The sequence below is a fragment of the Coregonus clupeaformis genome, unplaced genomic scaffold (assembly GCF_020615455.1).
Source record: "Coregonus clupeaformis isolate EN_2021a unplaced genomic scaffold, ASM2061545v1 scaf2599, whole genome shotgun sequence".
NCBI classification, from domain to species: Eukaryota; Metazoa; Chordata; class Actinopteri; order Salmoniformes; family Salmonidae; genus Coregonus; species Coregonus clupeaformis.
The window spans coordinates 31,870-44,144 of record NW_025536053.1 but is presented as its reverse complement, the minus strand read 5'-3'; the positions used below and the strand labels follow the sequence as shown (position 1 = coordinate 44,144).

Here is a 12,275-nt window from a genome sequence, read left to right as displayed (position 1 = left end):
ACTGCTGATTCGCTACCTTACAGGCCAATGTGGTTTGGAGCTGTGTCTATGACCAGGGTTTATTTCCTGGACAACGTTTATTGTTTCTATTTCTATTCCTTTCTAGTCTAATTCTTTTTAAGACAGAGAGGTTTCATATCTGGATTTTGGCAAAACACCTTAAAATCACATAGACTGGAAGTCTAATCATGGGTTTACTTTGAAGCTGATTTTTGGTCTGGTCTGTGGAGATATTGGTCTAACTTTATTGGGAACAAATACCAGTACATAAAGTAAGTACATAAATTAAGAATTGAAATCAATTAATTTGAATAAATCAAATCATATCAATTGTAATGACTGTTCCACAGAATGTATTGTTACCAGCCAATCAGGGGAATGTTCACTTTAACAGAAGCAGAATGAGGGGTACAGACAGTGATGTGTATATGAGTCATTGTCTTTGGTGCCTCTGTCCTTGACACATACATTTGTGTACAGGTACTATAACACAGAAACACAAACCACACATGGCTCTTCATCTCTCCCTCCTCCTCCTCCTCTTCTCCAGACTCTCAGGTAAGGGTAAAATGTTTTTATGAAGTGAAAAAGTCTCATGGTTCAGTGCGCTGCTGCTTGAAGTCAGACAAAATATTAGCTAGCCTACATATTCAGCCCACACTCATCCCTGCCATACCTGCCATTTTGTACACTACTCACTCCGACTGTTGTCCTTGTCCACCTGAATGGGTAATTGGTAGACCACCTTATCAGTTGACCGAAAGGACTGAGTCTAAATGTGTTTTCTGTTGCTGTGTCTGCAGGTACCCAGGCAGGGGGAGTACGGTGTGTCCACAGTGAGTAAGGTGTCTGTGAAGACAGGAAACTCCATCACCATCCCATGTCGCTATAATCTGAGATACATAGAATATGTCAAATACTGGTGTCAAGGAGATTACTGGAATTCTTGTTCTGCTCTAGTACGCACAGACCAACCAAAGATATCTGGGACGGTATCAATCTCTGATGATGTCACCCGAAGAATCTTCTCTGTTACCATGACTGATCTGCAGCCAGAGGACTCTGGGTATTACTGGTGTGCTGTGGAGACTACAGGAAGAGATCAACATACATACTTGCACCTGTCAGTTACCACAGGTTAGCTCCCCATACCTCTCCTCAATCACACAGTTTTTTTTATTTGTTCAGTATGACACAGCTATGTAGCTATTGACTTGGGGAAGACTATTTTAAGGCTCTAAATACAATGTATTTACATGGCTATACATATAGGCAGATACATTGTATGTATGGAGTGTGTTTTCATTGTGGGTATACATTGTTATACTGTGGAGAACAGAAACACTTTATTATGAAGGGTTTCTACATAAGGACTTCATAACACATTCATAAGCCATGCATAATGAAATCAAAATCACAACCAAATGCTGATTTATTAATGATCTTTGAGACATTAAATTGAAATACTGTAGAATTCCATTCTTCCTATTGAAGACCGCTCCTTCTGAGGAGTACCAATATGGCGGACGGTGGCTTCAAAGCCTCTCATTGGCCAATACATAGCATCAGCAATCTAGTGTTTGTATACACTGAGTGTACAAAACATTAGGAACACCTTCCTAATATTGAGTTGCACCCCCTTTTGACCTCAGAACAGCCTCAATTCGTCAGGGCATGGACTCTACAAGGTGTCAAATGTGTTCCACAGAGATGCTGGCCCATGTTGATGTCACGGATACGGCCGAGGCTGCCCCTCCTCCTCGTTCGGGCAGGCTTCGGCGGTCGTCGTCACCGGAGTACTAGCTGCCACCGATCGATATTTCTGTCTCTCACTAGTTCTGTCTGTATTGTTCACACCTGTTACTCATTAGGCTTATTAGTTTCCCTATATCACCTCTGTTTTCCCTCCTGAGTGTGTGCGTGATTGTTCTTTTTTACGTCGTCTGTTGAGCTGTTGTTTTTGCTCTTCCCTGCGTGGAGGGTTTGCTATATTTACTTGGTGTCGAGTAAAGCCATTTATTCTCAGTTCTGTGTCCTGCGCCTGATTCCGTTTCCCCACTGCACCCAGACGCTGACAGAATCACGCACCCGTTAAGGAGTCAGCAGGCACGCCCGATCCCAGCGCTTCGTTGGAGGAACGCATCCACCAGCACGCGACCATGCTGCAGCGACTAGGTTCGGATCAAGTGATCCACACCATGGATCGATGGGAGAGAGTTGGGTTTTCTACACCTCCTCTTTCGCCGATTTCTCTTCCATCAAGATCCTCAAACCCTGGGTCCAGTGGTCTTCGGCTCTCGCTCCCGAGGGAATACGATGGGACAGCTGCCGGGTGTAAGGGTTTCCTGCTCCAGGTGGAACTTTACCTGGCCACCATCCACCCGGCTCCCTTGGGATACGAGCGTGTCCGCCTCATCTCCTGTCTGTCGGGCAGAGCCCTGGAATGGGACAACGCGGAGTGGGGTGGAATAGACGCTGAGTCCGTTCGTTTTCCGGGGCAGTATTCGATCTTCCGCCTGAAGGGAGAGCGAGCGGGGAGCGTCTGTTTCACCTCAGCCAGGGAAGGAGGAGCGCACAGAATACGCCCTGGATTTCAGGACACTGGCAGCCAGCGCGGGATGGAACGAGAGGGCCCTGATTGATCACTACCGATGCAGTGTACGGGAGGACGTTCGTCGGGAGATGGCCTGCAGGGACACTACTCTTACCCTGGACCAGCTGGTAGATTTATCGATCCGGTTGGATAACCTGTTGGCTACCCGCGGACGTCCAGATCAGGGTCCGTCCAGTCCATCCCCCAGCACTTCCGAGTCCACACCTATGGAGCCTGAGTTTTCCCCACATTCCCAGCATAGGGTGCTCGTAGATTCCGGCGCAGCTGGGAATTTCATGGACAGATTGGTTGCGCATAGATTAGGGATTCCTATATTGCCGTTAGATGTGCCCTTCCCCATACGTGCCTAGATAGTCGCCCATTAGGGTCAGGTATGGTTAGGGAGGTCACAGCTCCACTTCGGATGGAGACACAGGGGGGTCATGAAGAGAGAATTAGTCTCTTCCTTATTGATACCCCTGCGTTTCCCGTGGTGCTGGGCCTTCCCTGGCTAGCCACCCATGACCCCAGTATTTCGTGGCAACAGAGGGCTCTTAAGGGATGGTCACCTCAGTGCTCGGGAAGGTGTGTAGGTGTTTCCGTAGGGGCAACCACGGTGGAGAGTCCAAACCATGTCTCCCCAATGCACATTCCCTCAGAATATGCCGATTTGGCTCTCGCGACTCAATTACCACCCCATCGACGAGGGGATTGTGCGATAGATCTCTGTGAGGGTGCTGCACTTCCCAGGAGTCACGTGTATCCTCTGTCACAGGAGGAGACGGTGGCTATGGAGACAAATGTCACCGAATCTCTGGGACAGGGATACATTCGGCCCTCCACTTCCCCTGCCTCCTCGAGTTTCTTTTTTGTGAAGAAAAAGGATGGAGGTTTACGCCTGTGCATTGACTATCGAGGTCTAAATCAGATAACCGTAAAATACAGCTATCCTCTTCCTCTCATTGCTAGTATGACGGAGTCATTGCACGGCACGCCTTTCTTCACAAAATTGGACCTCAGGAGCGCGTACAATCTGATCCGTATCCGGGAGGGGGACAAGTGGAAGACAGCATTTAGTACCACGCCTGGTCACTATGAGTACCTCGTCATGCCGCACGGGTTGATGAATGCTCCCTCAGTCTTTCAATCTTTTGTCGATGATTTTCAGGGACCTGCACGGACAGGGTGTAGTGGTGTATATAGATGATATTCTCATATACTCCGCTACACGCGACGAGCATGTGTCCCTGGTGCGCAAGGTGCTTGGTAGACTGTTGGAGCATGACCTGTACGTTAAGGCTGAGAAATGTCTGTTTTTCAGACAGTCCGTCTCTTTCTTAGGATACCGCTTGTCAGAGTCAGGGGGCGAGATGGAGTGTGACCGCATTTCAGCCATGCATAATTGGCCGACTCCTACCACGGTAAAGGAGGTGCAGCGATTTTGGGGTTTTGCCAACTACTACTGGAGATTTATCCAGGGCTTTGGTCAGGTAGCAGCTCCCATAACCTCTTTGCTAAAGGGCGGTTCGGTGCGCCTGCAGTGGTCAGCGGAGGCGAACAGGGCTTTTGGTCAGCTGAAGGCGCTGTTCACCACGGCTCCCGTGCTGGCTCATCCGGATCCGTCCTTGCAATTCATAGTCGAGGTGGACGCGTCCGAGGCGGGGATAGGAGCTGTACTGTCTCAGCGTTCGGGTACGCCTCCCAAACTCCTCCCCTGTGCTTTCTTCTCGAAGAAGCTCAGCCCGGAGGAGCAAAACTACGACGTGGGGGATCGGGAGCTGTTATTTTTTGTGAAAGCTCTTAAGGTGTGGAGACATTGGCTTGAGGGGGCTAAACACCCATTTCTCATTTTGACTGACCACTGCAATCTGGATTACATTCGGGCAACGAGGAGACTGAATCCTCGTCAGGCAACGTGGGCCATGTTTTTCACGCGTTTTGTGTTCACCCTATCGTATAGACCAGGTTCCCAGAATGCTAAGGCAGATGCTCTTTCCCGGCATATGACTCAGAGGATCGGACCAGGGAGCCTACTCCCATACTTCCGGCTTCTTGTCTGGTGGCGCCGGTGGTATGGGAGGTTGACGCGACATCGAACGCGGGCGTTACGCACGGAGCCCACTCCCCCCAGTGTCCAGTGGGTCGGTGCGTACATTCCGTCCGAGGTTCGCGATCGTTTTATTTATTGGGCTCACACGTCACCTTCTTCTGGCCATCCTGGCATTGGTCGGACAGTGCGCTATCTTAGTGGGAAGTACTGGTGGCCCACCTTAGCTCAGGACGTGAGGGTTTATGTTTCTTCCTGTTCGGAGTGCGCTCAGTGCAAAGCACCTAGACACCTGCCCAGAGGTAAATTACAACCTCTCCCCGTTCCACAGCGGCCGTGGTCACATCTATCGGTGGACTTTGTTACAGATCTTCCTCCGTCACAGGGTAACACCACGATCCTGGTCGTTGTGGATCGGTTTTCTAAGTCCTGTCGTCTCATTCCTTTGCCCTATAGTTTCTGATCGGGATCCCCAGTTCACATCGAGGGTCTGGAAGGCGTTTATGGACCATCTGGGGTCTCGGTCATCCTGACCGCAGGTTTTCACCCCGAGAGTAATGGGCAGGTGGAAAGAGTAAATCAGGATGTGGGTACGCTTTCTGAGGTCGTATTGCCAGGACCGCAGGAGGATTGGTCAGTTTACATCCCTGGGCAGAAATGGCACAAAATTCCCTCCACCACTCCTCCACTGACCTGTCTCCCTTTCAGTGTGTACTAGGTTACCAGCCGGTCCTGGCACCATGGCATCAGAGCCAGATCGAGGCTCCTGCGGTGGATGAGCGGTGGGCGCTCGGAGGAGACATGGAACGCTGCCCATGTACGCCTGCAAAGGGCGATTAGGAGACAGAAGGCGAGTGCCGACCGCCACCGCAGTGAGGCTCCGGTTTATGCACCGGGAGACCGGGTCTGGCTCTCAACCCGAAACCTGCCCCTTCGCCTGCCCTGCCGGAAGCTGGGTCGGCGGTTTGTGAGGCCCTTTAAAGTCCTGAGGAGGTTGAACGATGTTTGTTATAGGTTACAGCTCCCCCTGATTACCGTGATAACCCCCTCGTTCCATGTGTCTCTCCTCAGGCCGGTGGTAGCTGGTCCGCTCCAGGAGTCCGAGTGCGGGGAGGTTCCTCCGCCCCCATTGGACATTGAGGGGCACCGGCGTACTCGGGTCCGTTCCATCATGGATTTGAGGCGTCGGGTTGGAGGCCTGCAGTATCTCGTGGAGTGGGAGGGTACGGTCCGGAGGAACGGAGCTGGGTTCCCAGGAGGGACATCCTCGATCCCTCCTTGTTAAGGGAGTTCCATCGTCGTTATTCCGACTCGCCCTGCTCCGCGTCCTCCTGGCCGTCCCCGAGGCCGGTGTCGACGCACGACTGGAGCCGCGCGTCAGGTGGGGGTACTGTCACGGATACAGCCGAGGCTGCCCCTCCTCCTCGTTCGGGCAGGCTTCGCAGTCGCTGCCACCGGAGTACTAGCTGCCACCGATCGATGTTTCTGTGTCTCACTAGTTCTGTCTGTATTGTTCACACCTGTTACTCATTAGGCTTATTAGTTTCCCTATATTACCTCTGTTTTCCCTCCTGAGTGTGTGCGTGATTGTTCTTTGTTACGTCGTCTGTTGAGCTGTTGATTTTGCTCTTCCCTGCGTGGAGGGTTTGCTATATTTACTTGGAGTCGAGTAAAGCCATTTATTCTCAGTTCTGTGTCCTGCGCCTGATTCATTTTCCCCACTGCACCCAGACGCTGACAGTTGACTCCAATGCGTCCCACAGTTGTGTGAAGTTGGCTGGATATCCTTTGGGTGGTGGACCATTCTTGATACACATGGGAAACGGTTGAGCGTGAAAAACCCAACAGCGTTGCAGTTCTTGACACACTCAAACCGGTGCACCTGGCACGTACTACCATACCCCGTTCAAAGGCACTTAAATATTTGTTATTGCACATTCACCCTCTTAATGGCATACATACACAATCCATGTCTCAATTTGCTCAAGGCTTAAAAATAATTCTTTAACCTGTCTCTTTTCCTTCATCTACACTGATTGAAGCGGATTTAACAAGTGACATTAATAAAGGATACTAGCTTTCACCTGGATTCACCTGGTCAGTCTATGTCATGGAGAGAGCAGGTGATCTTAATGTTTTGTACACTCAGTGTACATCATTGTCTATGATATGACATGCGTTGCTTCTCCCTTGGTGAATTTGTGTCTGTACCTCTGTGTTCAGGTACTCCAGGACTCTATGTGGACCAACAGGAGGTGACTGGAGTTGAAGGAGGGAGTGTCACTGTCCGTTGTTACTATAGTAACTCTGGAGATATAAAGTGGTGCAGGATGGGTGGTGATTGTGTGTTGTATTCTGGGACTTTACATGGAACATCAGTGACATTAAAGCGGACTAGTGATGCCAACAACAGAAAAGTCTTAACAGTGACTATGAGTGGACTGAAGATGGAGAACACTGACTGGTATTGGTGTGAAGTGGGAGAACTAGAGATGCCTGTTCACATCACTGTCAGTCAACAAACTGCAACACAGAGAACCATTAAGATGACCTCAAGTTAGTAGATGAATTACCTACATTATTATCAAATATGATTCACTCTGTTTAATCCAGTGGCATCATCTGGAATTAATTGTAATATTACAGTGGGGGAAAAAAGTATTTAGTCAGCCACCAATTGTGCAAGTTCTCCCACTTAAAAAGATGAGAGAGGCCTGTAATTTTCATCATAGGTACACGTCAACTATGACAGACAAAATAAGAAAAAAAATTCCAGAAAATCACATTGTAGGATTTTTAATGAATTTATTTGCAAATTATGGTGGAAAATAAGTATTTGGTCAATAACAAAAGTTTCTCAATACTTTGTTATATACCCTTTGTTGGCAATGACACAGGTCAAACGTTTTCTGTAAGTCTTCTCAAGGTTTTCACACACTGTTGCTGGTATTTTGGCCCATTCCTCCATGCAGATCTCCTCTAGAACAGTGATGTTTTGGGGCTGTCGCTGGGCAACACAGAATTTCAACTCCCTCCAAAGATTTTCTATGGGGTTGAGATCTGGAGACTGGCTAGGCCACTCCAGGACCTTGAAATGCTTCTTACGAAGCCACTCCTTCGTTGCCCGGGCGGTGTGTTTGGTATCATTGTCTTGCTGAAAGACCCAGCCACGTTTCAACTTCAATGCCCTTGCTGATGGAAGGAGGTTTTCACTCAAAATCTCACGATACATGGCCCCATTCATTCTTTCCTTTACACGGATCAGTCGTCCTGGTCCCTTTGCAGAAAAACAGCCCCAAAGCATGATGTTTCCACCCCCATGCTTCACAGTAGGTATGGTGTTCTTTGGATGCAACTCAGCATTCTTTGTCCTCCAAACACTACCAATTGAGTTTTTACCAAAAAGTTATATTTTGGTTTCATCTGACCATATGACATTCTCCCAATCCTCTTCTGGATCATCCAAATGCACTCTGGCAAACTTCAGACGGGCCTGGACATGTACTGGCTTAAGCAGGGGGACACGTCTCGCACTGCAGGATTTGAGTCCCTGGCGACGTAGTGTGTTACTGATGGTAGGCTTTGTTACTTTGGTCCCAGCTCTCTGCAGGTCATTCACTAGGTCCCCCCGTGTGGTTCTGGGATTTTTGCTCACCATTCTTGTGATCATTTTGACCCCACGGGGTGAGATCTTGCGTGGTGCCCCAGATCGAGGGAGATTATCAGTGGTCTTGTATGTCTTCCATTTCCTAATAATTGCTCCCACAGTTGATTTCTTCAAACCAAGCTGCTTACCTAATGCAGATTCAGTCTTCCCAGCCTGGTGCAGGTCTACAATTTTGTTTCTGGTGTCCTTTGACAGCTCTTTGGTCTTGGCCATAGTGGAGTTTGGAGTGTGACTGTTTGAGGTTGTGGACAGGTGTCTTTTATACTGATAACAAGTTCAAACAGGTGCCATTAATACAGGTAACGAGTGGAGGACAGAGGAGCCTCTTAAAGAAGAAGTTACAGGTCTGTGAGAGCCAGAAATCTTGCTTGTTTGTAGGTGACCAAATACTTATTTTCTACCATAATTTGCAAATAAATTCATTAAAAATCCTACAATGTGATTTTCTGAAAAAAAAATGCTCAATTTGTCTGTCATAGTTGACGTGTACCTGTGATGAAAATTACAGGCCTCTCTCATCTTTTTAAGTGGGAGAACTTGCACAATTGGTGGCTGACTAAATACTTTTTTTCCCCACTGTAACTATGAATGTAATGTTGCTATACAACCTGACTATCTGGTATTCCATTAATTTCACTGATGCCATTGTTATTTTATCTCACAGCAATCCAAGCTCCAACCAATCAACAACCCTCTGCCTCTCCAACTGCTGAGCTTGTTCAGACTGACAACACAAGTCAAGGAGCTGAGGGGAACATGGAGGACGTCCACCAGAGGTTATTATCACTCATTCAGCTGTAATATCCCACATATTATGGCAATTGTTTGATAATATGAACACAAAGAAACATTACAATTCCATCATACACTACAACAGTTAAAGCTAACCTAACACCCTCCCTAAATGCATATAGAGACTGTTAGCACTTCCTCTTGGGTAGAACATTTCTTTGGAGAAGTAGCAGCAATTTTTGTGTTATTCTCACTCATTTGCAAGGACAAGTTGCACACATAAAAAAAAAACACGTTATTTGTAAAGTAATAATCTCAATAATAATAATATAATCTCTTCAGTTGCATGGTCTTCTTCCACACATGTGAATAGCTAAATACTTGTTCAGTTTATCACAACAGTGTAAACAACAAGTTATAACTTTTTCACAAATGATACATTTATAATGATCTATTTTAATTGTATTTTTGATTCAAGTTCTTCTATGTAATCCATCAGGTCCATAGATGTGAAAGTCCTACTGATTCCTTGGGGCATGTTGGTGGTGGTGACAGCTGGTATCCTAGTCACATGGAAGATGTGGACAAAGCATAGTAAGTAGTCATTTTATGTTGTCGTATCGAGTAAATGCTGGCAATTATTGCTGATAAACAAAGGAGTCCGCCTCATACTGAACCTTGATCATAAGTTTATTCATATTACAAGCTTTCAGCATAAGTGACAGATGTCATGACACCCGGAGAACGGCATCCCAGATTGCAATGGCCGTTCTGCCCTCTCTTTGTCTAGCCCCTACTTATAAACAATGCAAAAAGATGGGTGGCTCCTCTGCTGTCCAATCACCCGTCTCCCCTGGGGCGTCACCCCACAAACGCCACATTTGACCTAACATAAACAACATTCCATTTCTTCATGAAAAACATTTAACAAAGGGATAATCCTAATACACGACATTGTGAATATAAAAAAGGAGAATAGTTTAGAAAAATATGTATTGACATTGCGACCAACAGTATATTGCTGCCTGTGATTTATCTTGAATGACAGAAAGTATTTAGAGGAATTGTCTATAAGAAATCCATTCAGAGGTATTATTGTACTATAACAAACTCAGAAGTAATTGACATCTCCCTCTTTATTCCAGAGGACAATAAGGCCAAGGACCAGACAACTAACAACTCAGTGGTAGGATACACTTAATTTATTATATTCTATTACTTTCAACCATCTGCTTTTCTGTTCTTGATTTGGGATCATCTACCATTTGAGTCGAGCGTTACCTCTTCAGTTGATAATCGATGACTTTACAAAAAAGGTCCCATATTCTAACTGAAACCAATGCTGTTTAAAAGACAGAGAACAGGAAATTGTCAGTTCACTAAATATATCTCTGACTGCATCCTATCATGGAAACAAACTGTGGTTTAGTTGGTAAATAGACAAGTCCTGTTTCTCTTTGCTATTTATTTCTTTGCAGTCTGCTGACCCTGAGCAGGACATTATATACAGCACAGTGAGCCACACCAGAGAAACAGCACAGCAGGTACAAACTGAATAAACCTGGTTTAGGTCTGTGGAGATCTTGGACTAGTACCAATCACTCCATCTCTGCATGGAGCTAAGGTTCTCTCTCTCTTTCTCTCTCCTCTATCTATGTAGTGTGAGCTTGCGTTCTCACTCACTCTCTCTCTCTCTCTCTCTCTCTCTCTCTCTCTCTCTCTCTCTCTCTCTCTCTCTCCTCTCTCTCTCTCTCTCTCTCTCTTTCTCTCTCCCTCTCTCCTCCATCTCTTCAGTGTGAGCTGGGGTTATCCCTCTCTCTCTCTCTCTCTCTCTCTCTCTCTCTCTCTCTCTCTCTCTCTCTCTCTCTACTCAATTCCTGCAGTGTAGAGCTGAGTATCTGAAGTTCCTATACTCTGTCTTCCTATGCATGTAGCCATATGTTTACCTTCTGTGCTGTCCATTTCTCAGAGCCCAAACCCAGACAGCCACCATGACGTGATGTACAGCACTGTGATGCCTGATCAGTTCAGGACAGAACAGAAGGTCAACATATGGCTACATGCATCTTGGGTCTTAGACAACATTATGGCTGTTTGCATCTGTTTTAGAAAACAATTGTATTTACAGTATCATTTTCTGTCTTGGAACAAGCAATAGGTAAATTTACATTATAACAATATAACAATACATTTTTGTTATCTGGGTCTCTCTCTACCAGCAGGCCCCATTTCCTGAAGATGATGATGATGTCACATACAGCACTGTCATCCTCCAGCACAAGGCCCAACTAAAAGTACAGACCAAGGTAAAGCTGCTCTGCTGATTAGCCACAGCTAGTATTATGTTATCAGAAACAACAGTAGGTGATTGTTTCCTCAGTGTTAATATAGTCATGGTTATGTCACCACTATACCTATAGGCATAATATATCACCTTTATGTCACATATCACAATTACAACTGTCTTTCACAGAGAACTGTGTTTCAAACTGTACTCTCCATTATAACAGAACTGTCCCTGTTCACCTCTCTACCTGTTCCTCCTCTGTAGGCAGCAGAACCAGATGATAATGTGGTCTACAGCTCACTAGCTCTACAGGTGACCACACAGGTCAGTGTTGTTGTCTCCTCTGTCTGTTTTACCAGATACCGTTATCATTGTCTATCCATGAGATGACAGTGTTGTGATTGTGACTGAATGTTTCCCTTCTCTCCAGCAGAGGGCAACAGCAGCACAGCAGTGACTGACTGAGTGACCTTGGTGGAGTCCTTATCCTGGAAGGACAGCCCACTCTCCGCTCCTGTGTCACAACATTTCAATTTAAGGGCTTTATTGTTAATGGAAACATATGTTAACATTGCCAAAGCAAGTGAAATACATAAAAACAAAAGTGAAATAAACAATAAAAAATGAACAGTAAACATTACACTCACAAAAGTTTCAAAAGAATAAAGACATTTCCAAGGGTCATATTATGTATATGTACAGTGTTGTAATGATGTGCAAATAGTTAAAGTACAAAATAGAAAATAAATCAACATAAATATGGGTTGTATTTACAATGGTGTTTGTTCTTCACTGGTTGCCCTTTTCTTGTGGCAACATGTCACAAATATTTTTGCTGTGATGGCACAATGTTGTATTTCACCCAATAGATATGGGAGTTAATCAAAATTGGATTTGTTTTCGAATTCTTTGTGGGTCTGTGTAATCTGAGGGGAATATGTGTCTCTAA

General features: G+C 46.0%; 1 protein-coding gene across 1 annotated transcript; it reads left to right on the top strand.

The window, feature by feature from the left end:
• The first annotated feature begins 509 nt into the window (after positions 1–509).
• LOC123488930 (polymeric immunoglobulin receptor-like) lies at positions 510–11,783 on the top strand. Its single transcript, XM_045219665.1, has 9 exons — positions 510–558; positions 838–1,137; positions 6,864–7,196; positions 8,972–9,083; positions 9,539–9,633; positions 10,185–10,225; positions 11,262–11,345; positions 11,591–11,650; positions 11,757–11,783. The coding sequence occupies exons 1-9, from the start codon at positions 510–512 to the stop codon at positions 11,781–11,783; spliced, it is 1,101 nt and encodes a 366-aa protein (XP_045075600.1).
• Positions 11,784–12,275: the final 492 nt, after the last annotated feature.

What these genes read in the sequence shown, in the direction of transcription:
- LOC123488930 (XM_045219665.1), top strand. Translation starts at nt 510, where the DNA reads ATGGCTCTTCATCTCTCCCTCCTCCTCCTCCTCTTCTCCAGACTCTCA. An exon ending in ATGGAGGACGTCCACCAGAG is followed by an intron (nt 9,084 to 9,538) that starts GTTATTATCACT and finishes GTAATCCATCAG; the next exon opens with GTCCATAGATGTGAAAGTCC. An exon ending in AACTAAAAGTACAGACCAAG is followed by an intron (nt 11,346 to 11,590) that starts GTAAAGCTGCTC and finishes CCTCCTCTGTAG; the next exon opens with GCAGCAGAACCAGATGATAA.